At 45.4% G+C, this 24,478-nt stretch overlaps 1 protein-coding gene across 1 annotated transcript in view; it reads left to right on the top strand.

Moving 5' to 3' along the window:
- Positions 1 to 4,657: 4,657 nt before the first annotated feature.
- abcb6b (ATP binding cassette subfamily B member 6 (LAN blood group) b) overlaps positions 4,658 to 24,478 on the top strand; it is a 58,582-nt gene continuing 38,761 nt past the window's right edge. Inside the window, exons 1-10 of the mRNA XM_090230499.1 lie at positions 4,658 to 4,703; positions 4,908 to 5,174; positions 9,407 to 9,499; positions 15,201 to 15,393; positions 15,591 to 15,712; positions 17,297 to 17,406; positions 17,543 to 17,608; positions 17,963 to 18,088; positions 18,924 to 19,000; positions 19,556 to 19,619. Of these exons, the coding sequence (XP_090086625.1) occupies positions 4,658 to 4,703; positions 4,908 to 5,174; positions 9,407 to 9,499; positions 15,201 to 15,393; positions 15,591 to 15,712; positions 17,297 to 17,406; positions 17,543 to 17,608; positions 17,963 to 18,088; positions 18,924 to 19,000; positions 19,556 to 19,619 (1,164 nt within the window). The remainder of the gene's footprint in view (positions 4,704 to 4,907; positions 5,175 to 9,406; positions 9,500 to 15,200; positions 15,394 to 15,590; positions 15,713 to 17,296; positions 17,407 to 17,542; positions 17,609 to 17,962; positions 18,089 to 18,923; positions 19,001 to 19,555; positions 19,620 to 24,478) is intronic.

Genomic DNA, 24,478 nt, shown 5'->3' with positions numbered 1-24,478 from the left:
GATACATGTAATAACTTCTAGGAGAAAACACTGGAGACAACGATACAATGTAACAATGATACAATATGTAACAACTTCTAGGAGAAAACACAGGAGACAACGATACAATGTAACAATGATACATGTAATAACTTCTAGGAGAAAACACTGGAGACAACGATACAATGTAACAATGATACATGTAATAACTTCTAGGAGAAAACACAGGAGACAACAACACAATGTAACAATGATACATGTAATAACTTCCAGGAGAAAACACAGGAGACAACAACACAATGTAACAATGATACATGTAATAACTTCTAGGAGAAAACACTGGAGACAACGATACAATGTAACAATGATACAATATGTAACAACTTCTAGGAGAAAACACAGGAGACAACGATACAATGTAACAATGATACATGTAATAACTTCTAGGAGAAAACACTGGAGACAACGATACAATGTAACAATGATACATGTAATAACTTCTAGGAGAAAACACTGGAGACAACGATACAATGTAACAATGATACAACATGTAATAACTTCTAGGAGAAAACACTGGAGACAACGATACAATGTAACAATGATATAACATGTAACAACTTCCAGGACAAAACACTGGAGACAACGATACAATGTAACAATGATACAACATGTAATAACTTCTAGGAGAAAACACTGGAGACAACGATACAATGTAACAATGATATAACATGTAACAACTTCCAGGACAAAACACTGGAGACAACGATACAATGTAACAATGATACAACATGTAATAACTTCTAGGAGCAAACACAGGAGACAACGATACAATGTAACAATGATACAACATGTAATAACTTCTAGGAGAAAACACTGGAGACAACGATACAATGTAACAATGATACAACATGTAATAACTTCTAGGAGAAAACACTGGAGACAACGATACAATGTAACAATGATACATGTAAAAACTTCTAGGAGAAAACACTGGAGACAACGATACAATGTAACAATGATACAACATGTAATAACTTCTAGGAGAAAACACTGGAGACAACGATACAATGTAACAATGATACATGTAATAACTTCTAGGAGAAAACACTGGAGACAACGATACAATGTAACAATGATACATGTAATAACTTCTAGGAGAAAACACTGGAGACAACGATACAATGTAACAATGATATAACATGTAATAACTTCTAGGAGAAAACACTGGAGACAACGATACAATGTAACAATGATACAACATGTAATAACTTCTAGGAGAAAACACTGGAGACAACGATACAATGTAACAATGATACAACATGTAACAACTTCTAGGAGAAAACACTGGAGACAACGATACAATGTAACAATGATACATGTAATAACTTCTAGGAGAAAACACTGGAGACAACGACACAATGTAACAATGATACATGTAATAACTTCTAGGAGAAAACACTGGAGACAACAACACAATGTAACAATGATACATGTAATAACTTCTAGGAGAAAACACTGGAGACAACGACACAATGTAACAATCATACATGTAACAACTTCTAGGAGAAAACACTGGAGACAACGATACAATGTAACAATGATACAACATGTAACAACTTCTAGGAGAAAACACTGGAGACAACGATACAATGTAACAATGATACAACATGTAATAACTTCCAGGAGAAAACACAGGAGACAACGATACAATGTAACAATGATACAACATGTAATAACTTCTAGGAGAAAACACTGGAGACAACGATACAATGTAACAATGATACAACATGTAATAACTTCCAGGAGAAAACACAGGAGACAACGATACAATGTAACAATGATACAACATGTAACAACTTCTAGGAGAAAACACTGGAGACAACGATACAATGTAACAATGATACATGTAATAACTTCTAGGAGAAAACACTGGAGACAACGATACAATGTAACAATGATACAACATGTAATAACTTCTAGGAGAAAACACTGGAGACAACGATACAATGTAACAACGATACAACATGTAATAACTTCCAGGAGAAAACACTGGAGACAACGATACAATGTAACAATGATACATGTAATAACTTCTAGGAGAAAACACAGGAGACAACGACACAATGTAACAATGATACATGTAATAACTTCTAGGAGAAAACACTGGAGACAACGATACAATGTAACAATGATACAACATGTAACAACTTCTAGGAGAAAACACTGGAGACAACGATACAATGTAACAATGATACAACATGTAATAACTTCTAGGAGAAAACACTGGAGACAACGATACAATGTAACAATGATACAACATGTAATAACTTCTAGGAGAAAACACTGGAGACAACGATACAATGTAACAATGATACATGTAATAACTTCTAGGAGAAAACACTGGAGACAACGATACAATGTAACAATGATACAACATGTAATAACTTCTAGGAGAAAACACTGGAGACAACGATACAATGTAACAATGATATAACATGTAACAACTTCTAGGAGAAAACACAGGAGACAACGATACAATGTAACAATGATACAACATGTAATAACTTCTAGGAGAAAACACTGGAGACAACGATACAATGTAACAATGATACATGTAATAACTTCTAGGAGAAAACACTGGAGACAATGATACAATGTAACAATGATACATGTAACAACTTCTAGGAGAAAACACAGGAGACAACGATACAATGTAACAATGATACATGTAACAACTTCTAGGAGAAAACACAGGAGACAACGATACAATGTAACAATGATACAACATGTAATAACTTCTAGGAGAAAACACTGGAGACAACGATACAATGTAACAATGATATAACATGTAACAACTTCTAGGAGAAAACACAGGAGACAACGATACAATGTAACAATGATACAACATGTAATAACTTCTAGGAGAAAACACTTGAGACAATGATACAATGTAACAATGATACAACATGTAATAACTTCTAGGAGAAAACACTGGAGACAACGATACAATGTAACAATGATACAACATGTAATAACTTCTAGGAGAAAACACTGGAGACAACGATACAATGTAACAATGATATAACATGTAACAACTTCTAGGAGAAAACACAGGAGACAACGATACAATGTAACAATGATACAACATGTAATAACTTCCAGGAGAAAACACTGGAGACAACGACACAATGTAACAATGATACAACATGTAACAACTTCCAGGACAAAACACTGGAGACAACGATACAATGTAACAATGATATAACATGTAACAACTTCCAGGACAAAACACTGGAGACAACGATACAATGTAACAATGATACAACATGTAATAACTTCTAGGAGAAAACACTGGAGACAACGATACAATGTAACAATGATACAACATGTAATAACTTCTAGGAGAAAACACAGGAGACATTGATACAATGTAACAATGATACAACATGTAATAACTTCTAGGAGAAAACACTGGAGACAACGATACAATGTAACAATGATACATGTAATAACTTCTAGGAGAAAACACTGGAGACAATGATACAATGTAACAATGATATAACATGTAATAACTTCTAGGAGAAAACACTGGAGACAACGATACAATGTAACAATGATACATGTAATAACTTCTAGGAGAAAACACTGGAGACAACGATACAATGTAACAATGATACAACATGTAACAACTTCTAGGAGAAAACACTGGAGACAACGATACAATGTAACAATGATATAACATGTAACAACTTCCAGGACAAAACACTGGAGACAACGATACAATGTAACAATGATATAACATGTAACAACTTCCAGGACAAAACACTGGAGACAACGATACAATGTAACAATGATACAACATGTAATAACTTCTAGGAGAAAACACTGGAGACAACGATACAATGTAACAATGATAAAATGATACAAATGTAACAACTTTCCTTGTAACTGCTTTAGAATGAAGTATTAAAGCTGAATTGACCTCTATTTAAACTGGACAATGGCAGGGCAGACCCTCTCACATGACCACATGCCCCGGTCATGTGAGAAAACCCACCCAATCCATACCATAGAGAATGATAGAGGCCTCTAGTGGCCAAAAGGCTGCATTAGCATGGGCAGCGCCATTGAGAGCTTCCACCATTATAATATAGTCAACTGGGTGGGACATCCAACCTCATTGGCTGATCCCTCGTGGTGACCCTGTTTGAGGCGTGTCCAACCAGGTCATCAGGAGAGATCAGCCAATCGTGAAGAAGAAAAAAAAGTAACTACTTTAAAATGGTGATAGCATCAATGGCGCTGCCCGTGCTGTCACAGACACTATAATGTCACAGATACAAAGATGAGTCCTCTATCTATCTCTATGATCCATCCTGACTGCTAAGTAGACATGTGTTATTATGTTCTCTCTAAAAACCAATGGTTCATATATTCACCACTGGAACGGTCAGTCCCTTGACAGACGTGTATGATGTCACTCTTTCATCTGTTCTCCCTGCGCGCCGTGTGGAAGTTTAGAATGCAGAACGTGCTGACGGTGCAGTTTGCCCCCCAAAAAAACAAAAAAAGGCACAGCAACCTGGTAACATCGGTATGTGGCCTGCAGGCGACCCACTGTTGAACATTAGTCAGAGCTGGAGGCACGAGGAACAAGTCCTCAAGTTCAGTTTATCAAATGGCAAATCAAGATGCAAAAGGAGCTGGAATTACTCTGACTATTGAGGTAAACATCTATTTAATTCTATTGTTAGGCATACAAGAATAATGCATGGAAATATGACACGATGGATGATAACGTTGTATTTTGTAATTGGTTATCCTGTTCATTTTGTTTTGTTTTTTTAATGCATTACACATCAGTGTTCTTACGACGAGCTTCAACAGTTGTAGTACGCTGAAAGTCATTTGTTACTTTGTTTCCTAAAAAAAAGTGTCACTCTTCCCTCTACAGCCTGACAATAGAAGACAACAGAAAGATAGTGAGCCTCCATCTATGTCCTTCCCATCCACATCCAAGTCGTCCCAGACCGTGTCAACATGGCATGGTTTTGGGCAGAAGGTGCGTCTCCTGGCCCCTTACCTGTGGCCCCGGGGCAGCCTGCCTCTTCAGGTAATGGTCCTGCTCTGTCTGGCCCTACTGGCCATGGAAAGGGTCATCAACGTCTTCGTCCCCATCTACTCCAAAAACATAGGTGAGACTGTCCCCTACTCCAAAAACATAAGTGAGACTGTCCCCTACTCCAAAAACATAGGTGAGACTGTCCCCTACTCCAAAAACATAGGTGAGACTGTCTGTCCCCTACTCCAAAAACATAGGTGAGACTGTCTGTCCCCTACTCCAAAAACATAAGTGAGACTGTCCCCTACTCCAAAAACATAGGTGAGACTGTCCCCTACTCCAAAAACATAGGTGAGACTGTATGTCCCCTACTCCAAAAATACAATTTCAGAATGTAGGGTGGACGTCCCACCCGTCCCCAGTGAAAGTTGCGCCCCTGTATATAGTGTGGGAGGTCACTCACCTTGCCAGTCATGATTAGGGGGCATTATGGGGCTTTTAGAGGACTTAACATGCTGCTACAAGGGAAGTTTTGTCCCTGGCCCCCTCCGACCCCGTGCCAAGGCTAAAAAATCAGCACCCCTCGTCTCCCTTTACCCTCCCTCTCCTCCCCTCCATCCTGTCCCCCCCAACAAGACATAAAGGGGTACTTTCCCTCTGTGGGCTGCAGGTTTCATTTTTCCTTTCCTTTCTCCATTCATATGGTGCTGATTCTCAGTCCTAATGGGTATGAATGACAATGAACCCCCAGGGTTCTGAAACACTGCTTCCCAAAGAGCTGGTAACTCTCACTGTCTGGTAGCTATTGACCCGTTTGTCAACCTTTTATGTGGTTTGTTTTTGGATACCAAAATCAGTCACCATTTTGTTCTGCAAATCTCTTGTTCTACTTTTAAATCAAATCAAATTGTATTTGTCACATACACATGGTTAGCAGATGTTAATGCGAGTGCAGCGAAATGCTTGTGCTTCTAGTTCCGACAATGCATTAATAACCAACAAGTAATCTAGCTAACAATTCCACAACGACTACCTTATAGACACAAGTGTAAGGGGATAAAGAATATGTACATAAAGATATATGAATGAGTGATGGTACAGAACGGCATAGGCAAGATGCAGTAGATGGTATCGAGTGCAGTATGTACAAATGAGATGAGTATGTAAACAAAGTGGCATAGTTAAAGTGGCTAGTGATACATGTATTACATAAAGATGCAGTAGATGATATAGAGTACAGTATATACATATACATATGAGATGAATAATGTAGGGTATGTAAACATTATATTAGGTAGCATTGTTTAAAGTGGCTAGTGATATATTTAACATCATTTCCCATCAATTCCCATTATTAAAGTGGCTGGAGTTGAGTCAGTGTGTTGGCAGCAGCCACTCAATGTTAGTGGTGGCTGTTTAACAGTCTGATGGCCTTGAGATATAAGCTGTTTTTCAGTCTCTCGGTCCAGCTTTGATGCACCTGTACTGACCTCGCCTTCTGGATGATAGCGGGGTGAACAGGCAGTGGCTCGGGTGGTTGTTGTCCTTGATGATCTTTATGGCCTTCCTGTGACATCGGGTGGTGTAGGTGTCCTGGAGGGCAGGTAGTTTGCCCCCGGTGATGCGTTGTGCAGACCTCACTCCCCTCTGGAGAGCCTTACGGTTGTGGGCGAAGCAGTTGCCGTACCAGGCGATGATACAGCCCAACAGGATGCTCTCGATTGTGCATCTGTAGAAGTTTGTGAGTGATTTTGGTGGCAAGCCGAATTTCTTCAGCCTCCTGAGGTTGAAGAGGTGCTGCTGCGCCTTCTTCACCACGCTGTCTGTGTGGGTGGACCATTTCAGTTTGTCTGTGATGTGTACGCCGAGGAACTTAAAACTTACTATCCTCTCCACTACTCTCCCGTCGATGTGGATAGGGGGGTGCTCCCTCTGCTGTTCCCAGAAGTCCACAATCATCTCCTTAGTTTTTTTGACGTTGAGTGTGAGGTTATTTTCCTGACACCACACTCCGAGGGCCCTCACCTCCTCCCTGTAGGCCGTCTCGTCGTTGTTCACTGTTGTGTCGTCCGCAAACTTGATGATTGAGTTGGAGGCGTGCGTGGCCACGCAGTCGTGGGTGAACAGGGAGTACAGGAGAGGGCTTAGAACGCACCCTTGTGGGGCCCCAGTGTTGAGGATCAGCGGGGTGGAGATGTTGTTGCCTACCCTCACCACCTGGGGGCGGCCCGTCAGGAAGTCCAGTACCCAGTTGCACAGGGCGGGGTCGAGACCCAGGGTCTCGAGCTTGATGACGAGCTTGGAGGGTACAATGGTGTTAAATGCCGAGCTGTAGTCGATGAACAGCATTCTCACATAGGTATTCCTCTTGTCCAGATGGGTTAGGGCAGTGTGGTTGCGATTGCGTTTATAAATTAAAGGAGTATTTCAGATTAACCAGTCTGCTCCCTACTCTATTTAGTCCTTGGGTGTTGTATATTTTCATCTTTGATATGCTATGAATCGATTTCATGACTAAGAAAATGTATTTAAAGTATCTTCTGAACTTTCCTAATTATTGTTAGTTTAACGGGAAAATATGGAAATGTTTTCCCATTTCTTGAAAAGTTTCTGTTTTGGAGTTAAGAGGTTTTTATCAAACAGCGACAATATCTTCCCGTGTTGTCTGTCTAGTGAATCATCTCTCTGTGTGTCTGTCTAATGAATCATCTGTCTAGTGAATAATCTCTCCCTGTGTGTCTGTCCTATGGGTCTGCCTAATGAATAATCTCTCCCTGTGTGTCTGTCCTATGGGTCTGCCTAATGAATAATCTCTCCCTGTGTGTCTGTCCTATGGGTCTGCCTAATGAATAATCTGTCTACTGAATAATCTCTCCCTCTGTGTCTGCCTAATGAATAATCTGTCCCTGTGTGTCTGTCCTATGGGTCTGCCTAATGAATCATCTCTCCCTGTGTGTCTGCCTAATGAATAATCTGTCTACTGAATAATCTCTCCCTGTGTGTCTGCCTAATGAATAATCTCTCTGTGTGTCTGTCCTATGGGTCTGCCTAATGAATCATCTCTCCCTGTGTGTCTGCCTAATGAATAATCTGTCTACTGAATAATCTCTCCCTGTGTGTCTGCCTAATGAATAATCTCTCTGTGTGTCTGTCCTATGGGTCTGCCTAATGAATAATCTGTCCCTGTGTGTCTGTCTACTGAATAATCTCTCTGTGTGTCTGCTCTCTGTGTCTGTCTACTGAATAATCTCTCCCTGTGTGTCTGCCTAATGAATAATCTCTCCCTGTGTGTCTGCCTAATGAATAATCTCTCCCTGTCTGTCTGTCTAGTGAATAATCTCTCCCTGTCTGTCTGTCTACTGAATAATCTCTCCCTGTGTGTCTGTCTACTGAATAATCTCTCCCTGTGTGTCTGTCTACTGAATAATCTCTCCCTATGTGTCTGCCTAATGAATAATCTCTCTGTGTGTCTGTCCTATGGGTCTGCCTAATGAATAATCTGTCCCTGTGTCTGTCTGTCTAGTGAATAATCTGTCCCTGTGTGTCTGTCTAGTGAATAATCTGTCCCTGTGTGTCTGTCTAGTGAATAATCTCTCCCTCTGTGTCTGTCTAGTGAATAATCTGTCTCTGTCTGTCTGTCTAATGAATAATCTCTCCCTGTGTCTGTCTGTCTAGTGAATAATCTGTCCCTGTGTGTCTGTCTAGTGAATAATCTCTCCCTGTCTGTCTGTCTAGTGAATAATCTCTCCCTGTGTCTGTCTGTCTAGTGAATAATCTGTCCCTGTGTGTCTGTCTAGTGAATAATCTCTCCCTGTGTGTCTGTCTAGTGAATAATCTCTCCCTGTGTCTGTCTGTCTAGTGAATAATCTGTCCCTGTGTGTCTGTCTAGTGAATAATCTCTCCCTGTGTGTCTGTCTAGTGAATAATCTCTCCCTCTGTGTCTGTTTAGTGAATAATCTCTCCCTGTGTGTCTGCTCTCTGTGTCTGTCTACTGAATAATCTCTCTGTGTGTCTGCTCTCTGTGTCTGTCTACTGAATAATCTCTCTGTGTGTCTGCTCTCTGTGTCTGTCTACTGAATAATCTGTCCCTGTGTGTCTGTCCTCTGTGTCTGCCTAATGAATAATCTGTCTCTGTCTGTCTGCTCTCTGTGTCTGTCTACTGAATAATCTCTCTGTGTGTCTGCTCTCTGTGTCTGTCTACTGAATAATCTCTGTGTGTCTGTCCTCTGTGTCTGCCTAATGAATAATCTGTCTCTGTCTGTCTGCTCTCTGTGTCTGTCTACTGAATAATCTCTCTGTGTGTCTGCTCTCTGTGTCTGTCTACTGAATAATCTCTCTGTGTGTCTGCTCTCTGTGTCTGCCTAGTGAATAATCTGTCTGATGGCAGCAGCTGGAGGACCCTGGCCACCACCGTGTGTATTTATGTCCTGCTCAAATTCCTCCAGGGTGGAGGGGCAGGTGAGGAATAATAGGATACTCCGATCACTGTTACCTATTAATGGCTACTGTTACCTATTAATGGCTACTGTTACCTATTCATGGGTACTGTTACCTATTAATGGCTACTGTTACCTATTCATGGGTACTGTTACCTATTAATGGCTAATGTTACCTATTCATGGATACTGTTACCAACTAATGGCTACTGTTACCTATTCATGGCTACTGTTACCTATTAATGGCTACTGTTACCAACTAATGGCTACTGTTACCTATTCATGGCTACTGTTACCAACTAATGGCTACTGTTACCTATTAATGGCTACTGTTACTAACTAATGGCTACTGTTACCTATTTATGGCTACTGTTACCTATTCATGGCTACTGTTACCTATTAATGGCTACTGTTACCTATTAATGGCCTATTAATGGCTACTGTTACCATCTAATGGCTACTGTTACCTATTCATGGCTACTGTTACCAACTAATGGCTACTGTTTCCTATTAATGGCTACTGTTACCAACTAATGGCTACTGTTACCTATTCATGGCTACTGTTACCTATTAATGGCTACTGTTACCAACTAATGGCTACTGTTACCTATTCATGGCTACTGTTACCAACTAATGGCTACTGTTACCTATTAATGGCTACTGTTACTAACTAATGGCTACTGTTACCTATTTATGGCTACTGTTACCTATTCATGGCTACTGTTACCTATTAATGGCTACTGTTACCAACTAATGGCTACTGTTACCTATTAATGACGACTGGTACCTATGAATGGCTACCGTTACCTATTGATGACCTATTAATGGCTAATGTTACCTATTCATGGCAACTGTTACCTATTAATTACCTATTAATGGCTACTGTTACCTATTCATGGCTACTGTTACCTATTCATCGCTACTGTTACCTATTAATGTCCACTGTTACCTGTCTGTTCATGGCTACTGTTACCTATTAATGGCTTCTGTTACCTATTAATGGCTACTGTTACCTATTAATGGCTACTGTTACCTATTCATGGCTACTGTTACCTATTAATGGCTACTGTTACCTATTAATGGCTACTGTTACCAACTAATGGCTACTGTTACCTATTTATGGCTACTGTTACCTATTAATGGCTGCTGTTACCTATTAATGGCTACTGTTACCTACTAATGGCTACTGTTACCTATTAATGGCATATTAATGGCTTCTGTTACCTATTCATGGCTACTGTTACCTATTAATGACTTATTAATGTCTACTGTTACCTATTAATGGCTACCGTTACCTATTAATGACCTATTAATGGCTACTGTTACCTATTAATGACCTATTAATGTCTACTGTTACCTATTAATGGCTACTGTTACCTATTAATGACTTATTAATGGCTACTGTTACCTATTCATGGCTACTGTTACCTATTAATGGCTACTGTTACCTATTAATGGCTACTGTTACCAACTAATGGCTACTGTTAGCTATTCATGGCTACTGTTACCTATTAATGGCTGCTGTTACCTATTAATGGCTACTGTTACCTACTAATGGCTACTGTTACCTATGAATGGCATATTAATGGCTTCTGTTACCTATTCATGGCTACTGTTACCTATTAATGACTTATTAATGTCAACTGTTACCTATTAATGGCTACTGTTACCTATTAATGACTTATTAATGGCTACTGTCACCTATTAATTACCTATTAATGTCTACTGTTACCTATTAATGGCTACTGTTACCTATTAATGACTTATTAATGTCTACTGTTACCTATTAATGGCTACTGTTACCTATTAATGACTTATTCTTGTCTTCTGTTACCTATTAATGACCTATTAATGGCTACTGTTACCTATTAATGGCTACTGTTACCTATTAATGACCTATTTATGTCCACTGTAATCTATTAATGGCTATTGTTACCTACTAATGGCCTATTAATGACCACGGTTACCTATTAATGGCCTATTAATGGCTTCTGTTACCTATTAATGGCTACTGTTACCTATTATTGGCTACTGTTACCTATTCATGGCTGCTGTTACCTATTCATGACTGCTGTTACCAACGAATGCCTACTGTTACCTATTAATGGCTACTGTTACCTATTAATGGCTACTGTTACCAACTAATGGCTACTGTTACCTATTCATGGTTCTGTTACCTATTAATGGCTACTGTTACCTATTCATGGCTACTGTTACCTATTAATGGCATATTAATGGCCACTGCTACCTATTAATGGCTACTGTTACCTATTAATGGCCTATTAATGACCACAGTTACATATTAATGGCCTATTAATAGCTACTGTTAACTATTAATGACGACTGGTACCTATGAATGGCTACTGTTACCTATTCTTGGCTACAGTTACCTATTCATGGCTACTGTTACCTATTCATCGCTACTGTTACCTAGTAATGTCCACTGTTACCTGTTCATGGCTACTGTTACCTATTAATGGCTTCTGTTACCTATTAATGGCTACTGTTACCTATTAATGGCTACTGTTACCTATTCATGGCTACTGTTACCTATTAATGGCTACTGTTACCTATTAATGGCTACTGTTACCAACTAATGGCTACTGTTACCTATTTATGGCAACTGTTACCTATTAATGGCTGCTGTTACCTATTCATGGCTACTGTTACCTATTAATGACTTATTAATGTCTACTGTTACCTATTAATGGCTACTGTTACCTATTAATGACCTATTAATGGCTACTGTTACCTATTAATTGCCTATTAATGTCTACTGTTACCTATTAATGGCTACTGTTACCTATTAATGACTTATTAATGGCTACTGTAACCTATTCATGGCTACTGTTACCTATTAATGGCTGCTGGTACCTATTAATGGCTACTGTTACCTATTAATGACTTATTAATGGCTACTGTTACCTACTAATGGCTACTGTTACCTATTAATGGCATATTAATGGCTTCTGTTACCTTTTCATGGCTACTGTTACCTATGAATGACTTATTAATGTCTACTGTTACCCATTAATGGCTAATGTTACCTATTAATGACCTATTAATGGCTAATGTTACCTATTAATGACCTATTAATGGCTACTGTTACATATTAATGGCTACTGTTACCTATTAATGACTTATTAATGTCTACAGTTTCCTATTAATGACCTATTAATGGCTACTGTTACCTATTAATGGCTACTGTTACCAATTAATGACTTATTAATGTCTACTGTTACCTATTAATGGCTACTGTTACCTATTAATGACCTATTAATGTCCACTGTAATCTATTAATTGCTACTGTTACCTACTAATGGCCTATTAATGACCACGGTTACCTATTAATGGCCTATTAATGGCTTCTGTTACCTATTAATGGCTACTGTTACCTATTAATGGCCTATTAATGACCACTGTTACCTATTAATGGCTTATGCTACCTATTATTGGCTACTGTTACCTATTAATGACCTATTAATGGCTACTGTTACCTATTAATGACCTATTAATGGCTACTGTTACCTATTAATGGCTACTGTTACCAATTAATGACTTATTAATGTCTACTGTTACCTATTAATGGCTACTGTTACCTATTAATGACCTATTAATGTCCACTGTAATCTATGAATTGCTACTGTTACCTACTAATGGCCTATTAATGACCACGGTTACCTATTAATGGCCTATTAATGGCTTCTGTTACCTATTAATGGCTACTGTTACCTATTAATGGCCTATTAATGACCACTGTTACCTATTAATGGCTTATGCTACCTATTATTGGCTACTGTTACCTATTAATGACATATTAATGGCTACTGTTACCTATTAATGACCTATTAATGGCTACTGTTACCTATTAATGGCTACTGTTACCTATTCATGGCTACAGTTACCTATTCATGGCTACTGTTACCTATTCATCGCTACTGTTGCCTAGTAATGTCCACTGTTACCTGTTCATGGCTACTGTTACCTATTAATGGCTTCTGTTACCTATTAATGGCTACTGTTACCTAATAATGGCTACTGTTACCTATTAATGGCTACTGTTACCTATTAATGGCTACTGTTACCTATTAATGGCTACTGTTACCAACTAATGGCTACTGTTACCTATTTATGGCAACTGTTACCAATAATGGCTGCTGTTACCTATTAATGGCTACTGTTACCTATTAATGGCTACGGTTACTTACTAATGGCATATAGGTAACAGTAGCCATTAATAGGTAACAGTAGACATTAATAAGTCATTAATAGGTAACAGTAGCCATGAATAGGTAACAGAAGCTTCTAATAGGCTTCTGTTACCTATTCATGGCTACTGTTACCTATTAATGACTTATTAATGTCTACTGTTACCTATTAATGGCTACTGTTACCTATTAATGACCTGTTAATGGCTACTGTTACCTATTAATTACCTATTCATGTCTACTGTTACCTATTAATGGCTACTGTTACCTATTAATGACTTATTAATGGCTACTGTTAAATATTCATGGCTACTGTTACCTATTAATGGCTGCTGGTACCTATTAATGGCTACTGTTACCCATTAATGACTTATTAATTGCTACTGTTACCTACTAATGGCTACTGTTACCTATTAATGGCATATTAATGGCTTCTGTTACCTTTTCATGGCTACTGTTACCTATGAATGACTTATTAATGTCTACTGTTACCTATTAATGGCTACTGTTACCTATTAATGACCTATTAATGGCTAATGTTACCTATTAATGACCTATTAATGGCTACTGTTACATATTAATGGCTACTGTTACCTATTAATGACTTATTAATGTCTACTGTTACCTATTAATGACATATTAATGGCTACTGTTACCTATTAATGGCTACTGTTACCAATTAATGACTTATTAATGTCTACTGTTACCTATTAATGGCTACTGTTACCTATTAATGACCTATTAATGTCCACTGTAATCTATTAATTGCTACTGTTACCTACTAATGGCCTATTAATGACCACGGTTACCTATTAATGGCCTATTAATGGCTTCTGTTACCTATTAATGGCTACTGTTACCTATTAATGGCCTATTAATGACCACTGTTACCTATTAATGGCTTATGCTACCTATTATTGGCTACTGTTACCTATTAATGACCTATTAATGGCTACTGTTACCTATTAATGACCTATTAATGGCTACTGTTACCTATTAATGGCTACTGTTACCTATTCATGACTTATTAATGTCTACTGTTACCTATTAATGACCTATTAATGGCTACTGTTACCTATTAATGGCTGCTGTTACCTATTAATGACTTATTAATGTCTACTGTTACCTATTAATGGCTACTGTTACCTATTAATGACCTATTAATGTCCACTGTAATCTATTAATGGCTACTGTTACCTACTAATGGCCTATTAATGACCACGGTTACCTATTAATGGCCTATTAATGGCTTCTGTTACCTATTAATGGTTACTGTTACCTATTAATGGCCTATTAATTACCACTGTTACCTATTAATGGCTTCTGTTACCTATTAATGGCTACTGTTACCTATTAATGACCGATTAATGGCTACTGTTACCTATTAATGGCTTCCTCTGAGTCTCTCACTGGCTGGATTTGACTCTCTCTCTTTGTCTGTCTGTCTGTCTGTCTGTCTGTCTGTCTGTCTGTCTGTCTGTCTGTCTGTGTCTCCCTGCCTCCCTCCCTCCCCAGGTACATCAGGGTTTATCAGTAACCTGAGGTCCTTCCTGTGGACGCAGGTCCAGCAGTACACCAGCAGGGTGGTTCAGGTCCGTCTGTTTGGTCACCTCCACTCCCTGTCGTTGCGCTGGCACCTTGGGAGACACACTGGGGACGTTCTGAGTAGTGTAGACCGAGGAACATCTTCTATCAACAACCTGCTCAGGTACACCCCCTCCACACACACACTCACCCATATCAGCTCAATCCATCCAATCAGTATCCTGCCACCCTCTCTCCACTCTCTCTCTCATCAGCTACATCATCTTCAGTATCCTGCCACCCTCTCTCCCCTCTCTCTCTCTCCTCAGCTACATCCTCTTCAGTATCCTGCCACCCTCTCTCCCCTCTCTTTCTCCTCAGCTACATCATCTTCAGTATCCTGCCCACCATCGCTGATATAGTCATCGCCATCCTCTACTTTGTATCCTACTTCAGTGCCTTGTTCGGCCTCATCGTCTTCATCTGCTTGCTGATCTACCTCAGTGAGTTGACTGATTCAGGTTTAGCTGATGTGGAATCGCTAGCTAGTTAGTTGTGTGGAATCGCTAGCTAGTTAGTTGTGTGGAATAACTTGCTAGTTAGTTGTGTGGAATCGCTAGCTAGTTAGTTGTGTGGAATCGCTAGCTAGTTAGTTGTGTGGAATCGCTAGCTAGTTAGTTGTGTGGAATAGCTAGCTAGTTAGTTGTGTGGAATCACTAACTAGTTAGTTGTGTGGAATCATTAGCTAGTTAGTTGTGTGTGCACAAGTGGTGGCCGTCATGACGTCTCCAGTCCGTAGAACTAGAGTTTCTGTCACCCTCAACGTATTGAACCCGTAGAACTAGAGTTTCTGTCACCCTCGAAGTCTCCAGCCCGTAGAACTAGAGTTTCTGTCACCCTGGATATCTCCAGCCCGTAGAACTAGAGTTTCTGTCACCCTCGATGTCTCCAGCCCGTAGAACTAGAGTTTCTGTCACCCTCAACGTATTGAACCCATAGAACTAGAGTTTCTGTCACCCTCGAAGTCTCCAGCCCATAGAACTAGAGTTTCTGTCACCCTGGATATCTCCAGCCCGTAGAACTAGAGTTTCTGTCACCCTCGAAGTCTCCAGCCCGTAGAACTAGAGTTTCTGTCATCCTGGACATCTCCAGCCCGTAGAACTAGAGTTTCTGTCACCCTGGACATCTCCAGCCCGTAGAACTAGAGTTTCTGTTACCCCGGACATCTCCAGCCCGTAGAACTAGAGTTTGTCACCCTGGACATCTCCAGCCCGTAGAACTAGAGTTTCTGTTACCCTGGATATCTCCAGCCCGTAGAACTAGAGTTTCTGTCACCCTCGACATCTCCAGCCCGTAGAACTAGAGTTTCTGTCACCCTCGACGTCTCCAGCCCGTAGAACTAGAGTTTCTGTCACCCTGGACATCTCCAGCCCGTAGAACTAGAGTTTCTGTCACCCTGGACATCTCCAGCCCGTAGAACTAGAGTTTCTGTCACCCTCGACATATCCACGCTGTAGAACTAGAGTTTCTGTCACCCTCGACGTCTCCAGCCCGTAGAACTAGAGTTTCTGTCACCCTGGACATCTCCAGCCCGTAGAACTAGAGTTTCTGTCACCCTGGACATCTCCAGCCCGTAGAACTAGAGTTTCTGTCATCCTCGACGTCTCCGCCCATATAACTAGAGTTTCTGTCACCCTCGACGTCTCCAGCCCGTAGAACTAGAGTTTCTGTCACCCTGGACGTCTCCGCCCATATAACTAGAGTTTCTGATATGCACCAAAACTTCATACTCAAGAAACACTGTCAATGCCACTGACCCCAAAAAGCCTTTCACCCTGGATGCAGAAAGCAGTGGTATTGACAGTGTTCTTGAGTATGAAGTTTTGGTGCATATCAGTGATGGGTCCTATTCTATGACACAGTGATACTGACAGAGGACAGACTCAGTTTGATGACTTCTTGTAGCCGATAGCAGCGTTAGTAGCGTGACAGATAACGATGCATTGTGGGTGACAGTGGTCGAGGTGTTCAGAGGGTCCCTGGTTTGGAGCCCAGGTTGTCCTCTGAAAGCACATTTTATTCCCCAGCTTTCACCATCCTGATCACTGAGTGGAGGACCAAGTACAGACGAGACATGAACACTCAGGACAACAACGCCAAGTCTAAGGCTGTGGACTCGCTGCTCAACTTTGAGACGGTACTGACTTAGCCATATCCAATACCCCCTGCTAAGCCCAAACCTAAACTTTACCCAGACCCCTTTTCACATCCCAACCTCCTCAACAGCTTACTACCCAGATAAACCCTGCTTTCAGTCAAACCTTTTGTTGCAGGTGAAATATTACAATGCTGAGGGGTATGAAGTGACCTGCTTCGAGGAGGCAATTCTGAAGTACCAGGTAAAAGGATATCGAACATTCCCTGACTTTACAATCTCCAGGTCCTGTTGTTGGGGTATTGACATCTATACAGTCTGAGATTTAGATATTGTGCTCTCCTGATTGGTTGATGTTGAGGTAGCTAGCTGAGGATTGTGCTCTCCTGTCCTGATTGTTTGATGTTGAGGTAGCTAGCTGAGGATTGTGCTCCTCTGTCCTGATTGGTTGATGTTGAGGTAGCTGGCTGGTGATTGTGTTCCCCTGTTCTGATTGGTTAAAGTTGAGGTAGCTAGCTGGTGATTGTGTTCCCCTGTCCTGATTGGTTGATGTCGAGGTAGCTAGCTGGTGATTGGTGTTCCCCTGTCCTGTCTGCAGCAGTCAGAGTGGAAGACCAACGCCTCGTTGGCCCTACTGAACCAGACCCAGAACCTGATCATTGGCTCAGGGCTATTAGCAGGTTCTCTGCTCTGTGCTTACATGGTCACAGAAGGCCAGTTCCAGGTACAGTCTTCTCTACCTTCATATGGGCTCACATCAGACCACATTGGCATCCTCTGATTCCTTCTCTATTTACACGTGATCTCTCTTGATGTTAGTCAGGGTGTTAGTCAGCAGGGTGGTAGTTAGCAGGGTGTTAGTCAGCAGGGTGGTAGTTAGCAGGGTGTTAGTCAACAGGGTGTTAGTCAGCAGGGTGTTAGTCAGCAGGGTGTTAGTTAGCAGGGTGTTAGTCAGCGGAGTGTTAGTCAGCAGGGTGTTAGTCAGCAGGGTGTTGTTCAGCAGGGTGTTAGTCAGCAGGGTGTTGGTCAGCAGGGTGTTGGTCAGCAGGGTGTTGGTCAGCAGGGTGTTAGTCAGCAGGGTGTTAGTCAGCAGGGTGTTGGTCAGCAGGGTGTTAGTCAGCAGGGTGTTAGTTAGCAGGGTGTTAGTCAGCGGGGTGTTAGTCAGCAGGGTGTTGGTCAGCAGGGTGTTAGTCAGCAGGGTGTTAGTCAGCAGGGTGTTGGTCAGCAGGGTGTTAGTCAGCAGGGTGTTAGTCAGCAGGGTGTTAGTCAGCAGGGTGTTGGTCAGCAGGGTGTTAGTCAGCAGGGTGTTAGTCAGCAGGGTGTTGGTCAGCAGGGTGTTAGTCAGCAGGGTGTTAGTCAGCAGGGTGTTAGTCAGGGTGTTAGTCAGCAGGGTGTTAGTCAGCGGGTGTTAGTCAGCAGAGTGTTAGTCAGCAGGGTGTTGGTCAGGGCTTTAGTTAGCAGGGTGTTAGTTAGTAGGGTGTTAGTCAGGGTGTTAGTCAGCAGGGATGATAGTAAATTGAATGTGGTTGTGTGTTATTGGTCTGCCCACTTCTCCTTAGGTTGGTGACTATGTCCTGTTTGGCACCTACATCATCCAGCTGTACACTCCTCTCAACTGGTTTGGTACATATTACAGGTGAGATCACCTGGTCTGGAACATATTACAGGTGAGATCACCTGGTCTGGTACAGATTACAGGTGAGATCAACTGGTCTGGTACATTTTACAGGTAAGATCAACTGGTCTGGTACATATTACAGGTGAGATCACCTGGTCTGGTACATATTACAGGTGAGATCAACTGGTCTGGTACATATTACAGGTGAGATCACCTGGTCTGGTACATATTACAGGTTAGATCAACTGGTCTGGTACATGTTACAGGTGAGATCAACTGGTCTGGTACATATTACAGGTTAGATCACCTGGTCTGGTACATATTACAGGTGAGATCAACTGGTCTGGTACATATTACAAGTGAGATCAACTGGTCTGGTACATATTACAGGTGAGATCAACTGGTCTGGTACATATTACAGGTGAGATCAACTGGTCTGGTACATATTACAGGTGAGATCACCTGGTCTAGTACGTATTACAGGTGAGATCTACAATCTCACTGTAAGGGAGACAGTCACATGCATTTCGCTATGCCTCCGTTATTGGATAACTCAACATATTCTCTCCACAGACTAATCCAGAGTTCCTTTATTGACATGGAGAACATGTTCAAGATCTTAACAGAACACAAAGAGGTGAGTTACTCCTGTATCTGAGGGGTAATGAGACGTGTTTATCATTTAAAATGCTGAGGCCATGGTCAGGTTTGTGTTTGTGTCCCCGTCCGTGTGTTTGCCCCTGCTCCTGCCCTCCCTCTCCGTCTCCCTCTCCCCCTCTCCGTCTCCCTCTCCCCCCTCTCCGTCTTCCTCTCCCCCCTCTCCGTCTCCCTCTCCCCCTCTCCGTCTCCCTCTCCCCCCTCTCCCCCTCTCCCTCTCCCCCCTCTCCGTCTCCCTCTCCCCCACTCCCCCCTCTCCGTCTCCCTCTCCCCCTCTCACTCTCCCCCCTCTCCGTCTCCCTCTCCCCCTCACCGTCTCCCTAACCCCCCTCTCCGTCTCCGTCTCCCCCCTCTCCGTCTCCCTCTCCCCCTCTCCCTCTCCCCCCTCTCCCTCTCCCCCCTCTGTCTCCCTCTCCCACCTCTCCGTCTCCCTCTCCCCCTCTCCCTCTCCCCCCTCTCCGTCTCCCTCTCCCCCTCTCCGTCTCCCTCTCCCCCTCTCCGTCTCCCTCTCCCCCCTCTCCGTCTCCCTCTCCCTCTCCCCCTCTCCGTCTCCCTCTCCCCCTCTCCCCCCTCTCCGTCTCCCTCTCCCCCTCTCACTCTCCCTCTCCCCCCTCTCCGTCTCCCTCTCCCCCTCTCCGTCTCCCTAACCCCCCTCTCCGTCTCCGTCTCCCCCCTCTCCGTCTCCCTCTCCCCCTCTCCCTCTCCCTCTCCCCCCTCTCCCTCTCCCCCCTCTGTCTCCCTCTCCCCCCTCTCCGTCTCCCTCTCCCCCCTCTCCGTCTCCCTCTCCCCCTCTCCCTCTCCCCCCTCTCCGTCTCCCTCTCCCCCTCTCCCTCTCCCCCTCTCCGTCTCCCTAACCCCCCTCTCCGTCTCCGTCTCCCCCCTCTCCGTCTCCCTCTCCCCCTCTCCCTCTCCCTCTCCCCCCTCTCCCTCTCCCCCCTCTGTCTCCCTCTCCCCCCTCTCCGTCTCCCTCTCCCCCTCTCCCCCCTCTCCGTCTCCCTCTCACCCTCTCCGTCTCCCTCTCCCCCTCTCCGTCTCCCTAACCCCCCTCTCCGTCTCCGTCTCCCCCCTCTCCGTCTCCCTCTCCCCCTCTCCCCCCTATCCCTCTCCGTCTCCGTCTCCCCCCTCTCCGTCTCCCTCTCCCCCTCTCCCCCCTATCCCTCTCCGTCTCCCTCGCCCCCCTCTCCGTCTCCCTCTCCCCCCTCTCCGTCTCCCTCTCCCCCTCTCCCTCTCCCCCCTCTCCGTCTCCCTCTCCCCCTCCCCGTCTCCCTAACCCCCCTCTCCGTCTCCCTCTCCGTCTCCCTCTCCCACTCCGTCTCCCTCTCCCCCTCTCTGTCTCCATCTCCCCCCTCTCCGTCTCCCTCTCCCCCTCTCCGTCTCCCTCTCCGTCTCCCCCCTCTCCGTCTCCCCCCTCTCCGTCTCCCTCTCCCCCCTCTCCGTCTCCCTCTCCCGCTCCGTCTCCCTCTCCCACTCCCTCTCCCTCTCCCCCCTCTCCGTCTCCCTCTCCCCCCTCTCCGTCTCCCTCTCCCCCCTCTCCGTCTCCCTCTCCCCCTGTCCCTCTCCCCCCTCTCCGTCTCCCTCTCCCCCTCTCCGTCTCCCTCTCCCCCTCCCCCTCTCCCCCTCTCCCTCTCCCGCTCCATCTCTGTCTCCTGCTCCCTCTCCTGCTCCGTCTCTGTCTCCTGCTCCGTCTCCCATTCCGTCTCCCGCTCCGTCTCTGTCTCCTGCTCCGTCTCCCACTCCGTCTCCCTCTCCCGCTCCATCTCTGTCTCCTGCTCCCTCTCCCTCTCCCCCCTCTCCGTCTCCCTCTCCCCCTCTCCGTCTCCCTCTCCCCCCTCTCTGTCTCCCTCTCCCGCTCCATCTCTGTCTCCTGCTCCCTCTCCCTCTCCCGCTCCGTCTCTGTCTCCTGCTCCGTCTCCCACTCCGTCTCCCTCTCCCGCTCCATCTCTGTCTCCTGCTCCCGCTCTATCTCTGTCTCCTGCTCCCGCTCCATCTCTGTCTCCTGCTCCCGCTCTATCTCTGTCTCCTGGTCCTGCTCCCTCTCCCTCTCCTGCTCCGTCTCCCGCTCCGTCTCCCTCTCCCTCCCTGAGGCTTGTGGAGGGCCTCTCTGTGGGAAAACTCTCCCCAGTTAGTCTGTCAACTATGGGACTGTAAACTGTGGGACTGTGGGCTGGGAACTGTGGGACTGTGAGCTGTGGGACTGTGGGCTGTGAACTGTGGGCTATGGGACTGTGTGCTGTGGGACTGTGGACTTTGGAATGTGGGACTGTGGGCTATGGGACTGTGGAATGTGGGACTGTGGGCTGTGGGATTGTGGGACTGTTGGCTGTGGGACTGTTGGCTTGGGGTTGTGGGACTGTGGACTGTGGGCTGTGGGGCTATGGGACTGTGGGACTGTGGACAGTGGTGCTGTGGGCTGTGGGACTCAGGGTTGTGGGACTGTGGGACCTTGGGCTGTGGGCTGTGTTGCTGTGTGACTGTGGGACTCTGGGCTGTGGGACTGTGGTGCTGTGGGACTGTGGGACTCTGGGCTGTAGGACAGTGGTGCTGTGGGACTGTAGTGTTGTGGGCTGTGGGACTGTGGTGCTGTGGGACTGTTGTGCTGTGGGACTGTGTGCTGTGGGACTGTGTTGCTGTGGGACTGTGGTGCTGTGGGACTGTAGTGCTGTGGGCTATGGGACTGTGGTGCTGTGGGACTGTGGTGCTGTGGGACTGTGGACTGTGGGACTTTGGTGCTGTGGGACTCTGGGCTGTGGGACTCTGGGCTGTGGGACTCTGGACTGTGGGACTGTGGTGCTGTGGGCTTTGGGACTCTGGGCTGTCGTGCTGTGGACTGTGGGACTGTGGTGCTGTGGGCTGTGGGACTGTGGTGCTGTGGTGCTGTGGGACTCTGGGCTGTGGGACTGTGATGCTGTGGGACTCTGGGCTGTGGGACTGTGGGACTCTGGGCTGTGGGACTGTGGTGCTGTGGGACTGTGGGACTCTGGGCTGTGGGACTTTGGTGCTGTGGGACTGTAGTGCTGTGGGCTGTGGGACTGTGGTGCTGTGGGACTGTTGTGCTGTGGTGCTGTGGGACTGTGGTGCTGTGGGACTCTGGGCTGTGGGACTGTGATGCTGTGGTACTCTGGGCTGTGGGACTGTGGGACTCTGGGCTGTGGGACTCTGGGCTTTGGGACTGTGGTGCTGTGGGACTCTGGACTGTGGGACTGGACTGTGGGACTCTGGGCTGTGGGACTCTGGGCTGTGGGACTCTGGACTGTGGGACTCTGGACTGTGGGACTGTGGTGCTGTGGGCTTTGGGACTCAGGGTTGTGGGACTGTGGGACCTTGGGCTGTGGGCTGTGTTGCTGTGTGACTGTGGGACTGTGGGACTCTGGGCTGTGGGACTGTGGTGCTGTGGGACTGTGGGACTCTGGGCTGTGGGACAGTGGTGCTGTGGGACTGTAGTGTTGTGGGCTGTGGGACTGTGGTGCTGTGGGACTGTGGTGATGTGGGCTGTGGGACTGTGGTGCTATGGGCTGTGGGACTGTGGTGCTGTGGGACTGTGGGACTCTGGGCTGTGGGACTGTGGTGCTGTGGGACTGTAGTGCTGTGGGCTGTGGGACTGTGGTGCTGTGGGACTGTGGTGCTGTGGGACTGTGGTGCTGTGGGACTGTAGTGCTGTGGGCTATGGGACTGTGGTGCTGTGGGACTGTTGTGCTGTGGGACTGTGGGCTGTGGGACTGTGGGACTGTGGACTGTGGGACTGTGGTGCTGTGGGACTGTGGTGCTATGGGCTTAGGGACTCTGGGCTGTGGGACTCTGGGCTGTGGGACTGTGGTGCTGTGGGCTGTGGGACTCTGGGCTGTGGTGCTGTGGGACTCGGGGCTGTGGGCTGTGGGACTGTGGGACTATGGGCTGTGGGACTCTGGGCTATGGGACTCTGGGCTGTGGGACTGTGGTGCTATGGGACTCTGGACTGTGGGACTCTGGGCTGTGGGCTGTGGGACTGGGCTGTGGGACTCTGGGCTGTGGTGCTGTGGGCTGTGGGACTGTGGTGCTGTGGGACTCTGGGCTGTGGTGCTGTGGGCTGTGGGACTGTGGTGCTGTGGGACTGTGATGCTGTGGGACTCTGGGCTGTGGGACTGTGGGACTCTGGGCTGTGGGACTGTGGTGCTGTGGGACTGTAGTGCTGTGGGCTGTGGGACTGTGGTGCTGTGGGACTGTTGTGCTGTGGTGCTGTGGGACTGTGGGACTCTGGGCTGTGGGACTTTGGTGCTGTGGGACTGTAGTGCTGTGGGCTGTGGGACTGTGGTGCTGTGGGACTGTTGTGCTGTGGGACTGTGGGCTGTGGGACTGTGGTGCTGTGGGACGGTGGTGCTGTGGGACTGTGGGACTGTCGTGCTGTGGGACTGTAGTGCTGTGGGCTATGGGACTGTGGTGCTGTGGGACTGTGGTGCTGTGTGACTGTTGTGCTGTGGGACTGTGGGCTGTGGGACTGTGGACTGTGGGACTGTGGTGCTGTGGGACTGTGGTGCTATGGGCTGTGGGACTCTGGGCTGTGGGACTCTGGGCTGTGGGACTGTGATGCTGTGGGACTCTGGGCTGTGGTTCTGTGGGACTCTGGGCTGTGGGACTGTGTTGCTGTGGGACTGTGGGACTCTGGGCTGTGGGACTTTGGTGCTGTGGGACTGTAGTGCTGTGGGCTGTGGGACTGTGGTGCTGTGGGACTGTTGTGCTGTGGGACTGTGTGCTGTGGGACTGTGTTGCTGTGGGACTGTGGTGCTGTGTGACTGTGGGACTGTGGTGCTGTGGGACTGTAGTGCTGTGGGCTATGGGACTGTGGTGCTGTGGGACTGTGGTGCT

Source organism: Oncorhynchus mykiss, chromosome 3 (genome assembly GCF_057628025.1).
Source record: "Oncorhynchus mykiss isolate SJ-2025 chromosome 3, ASM5762802v1, whole genome shotgun sequence".
NCBI lineage: Eukaryota > Metazoa > Chordata > Actinopteri > Salmoniformes > Salmonidae > Oncorhynchus > Oncorhynchus mykiss.
The sequence above is the reverse complement of the archived record's forward strand: the minus strand, read 5'-3'. Positions and strand labels throughout refer to the sequence as shown.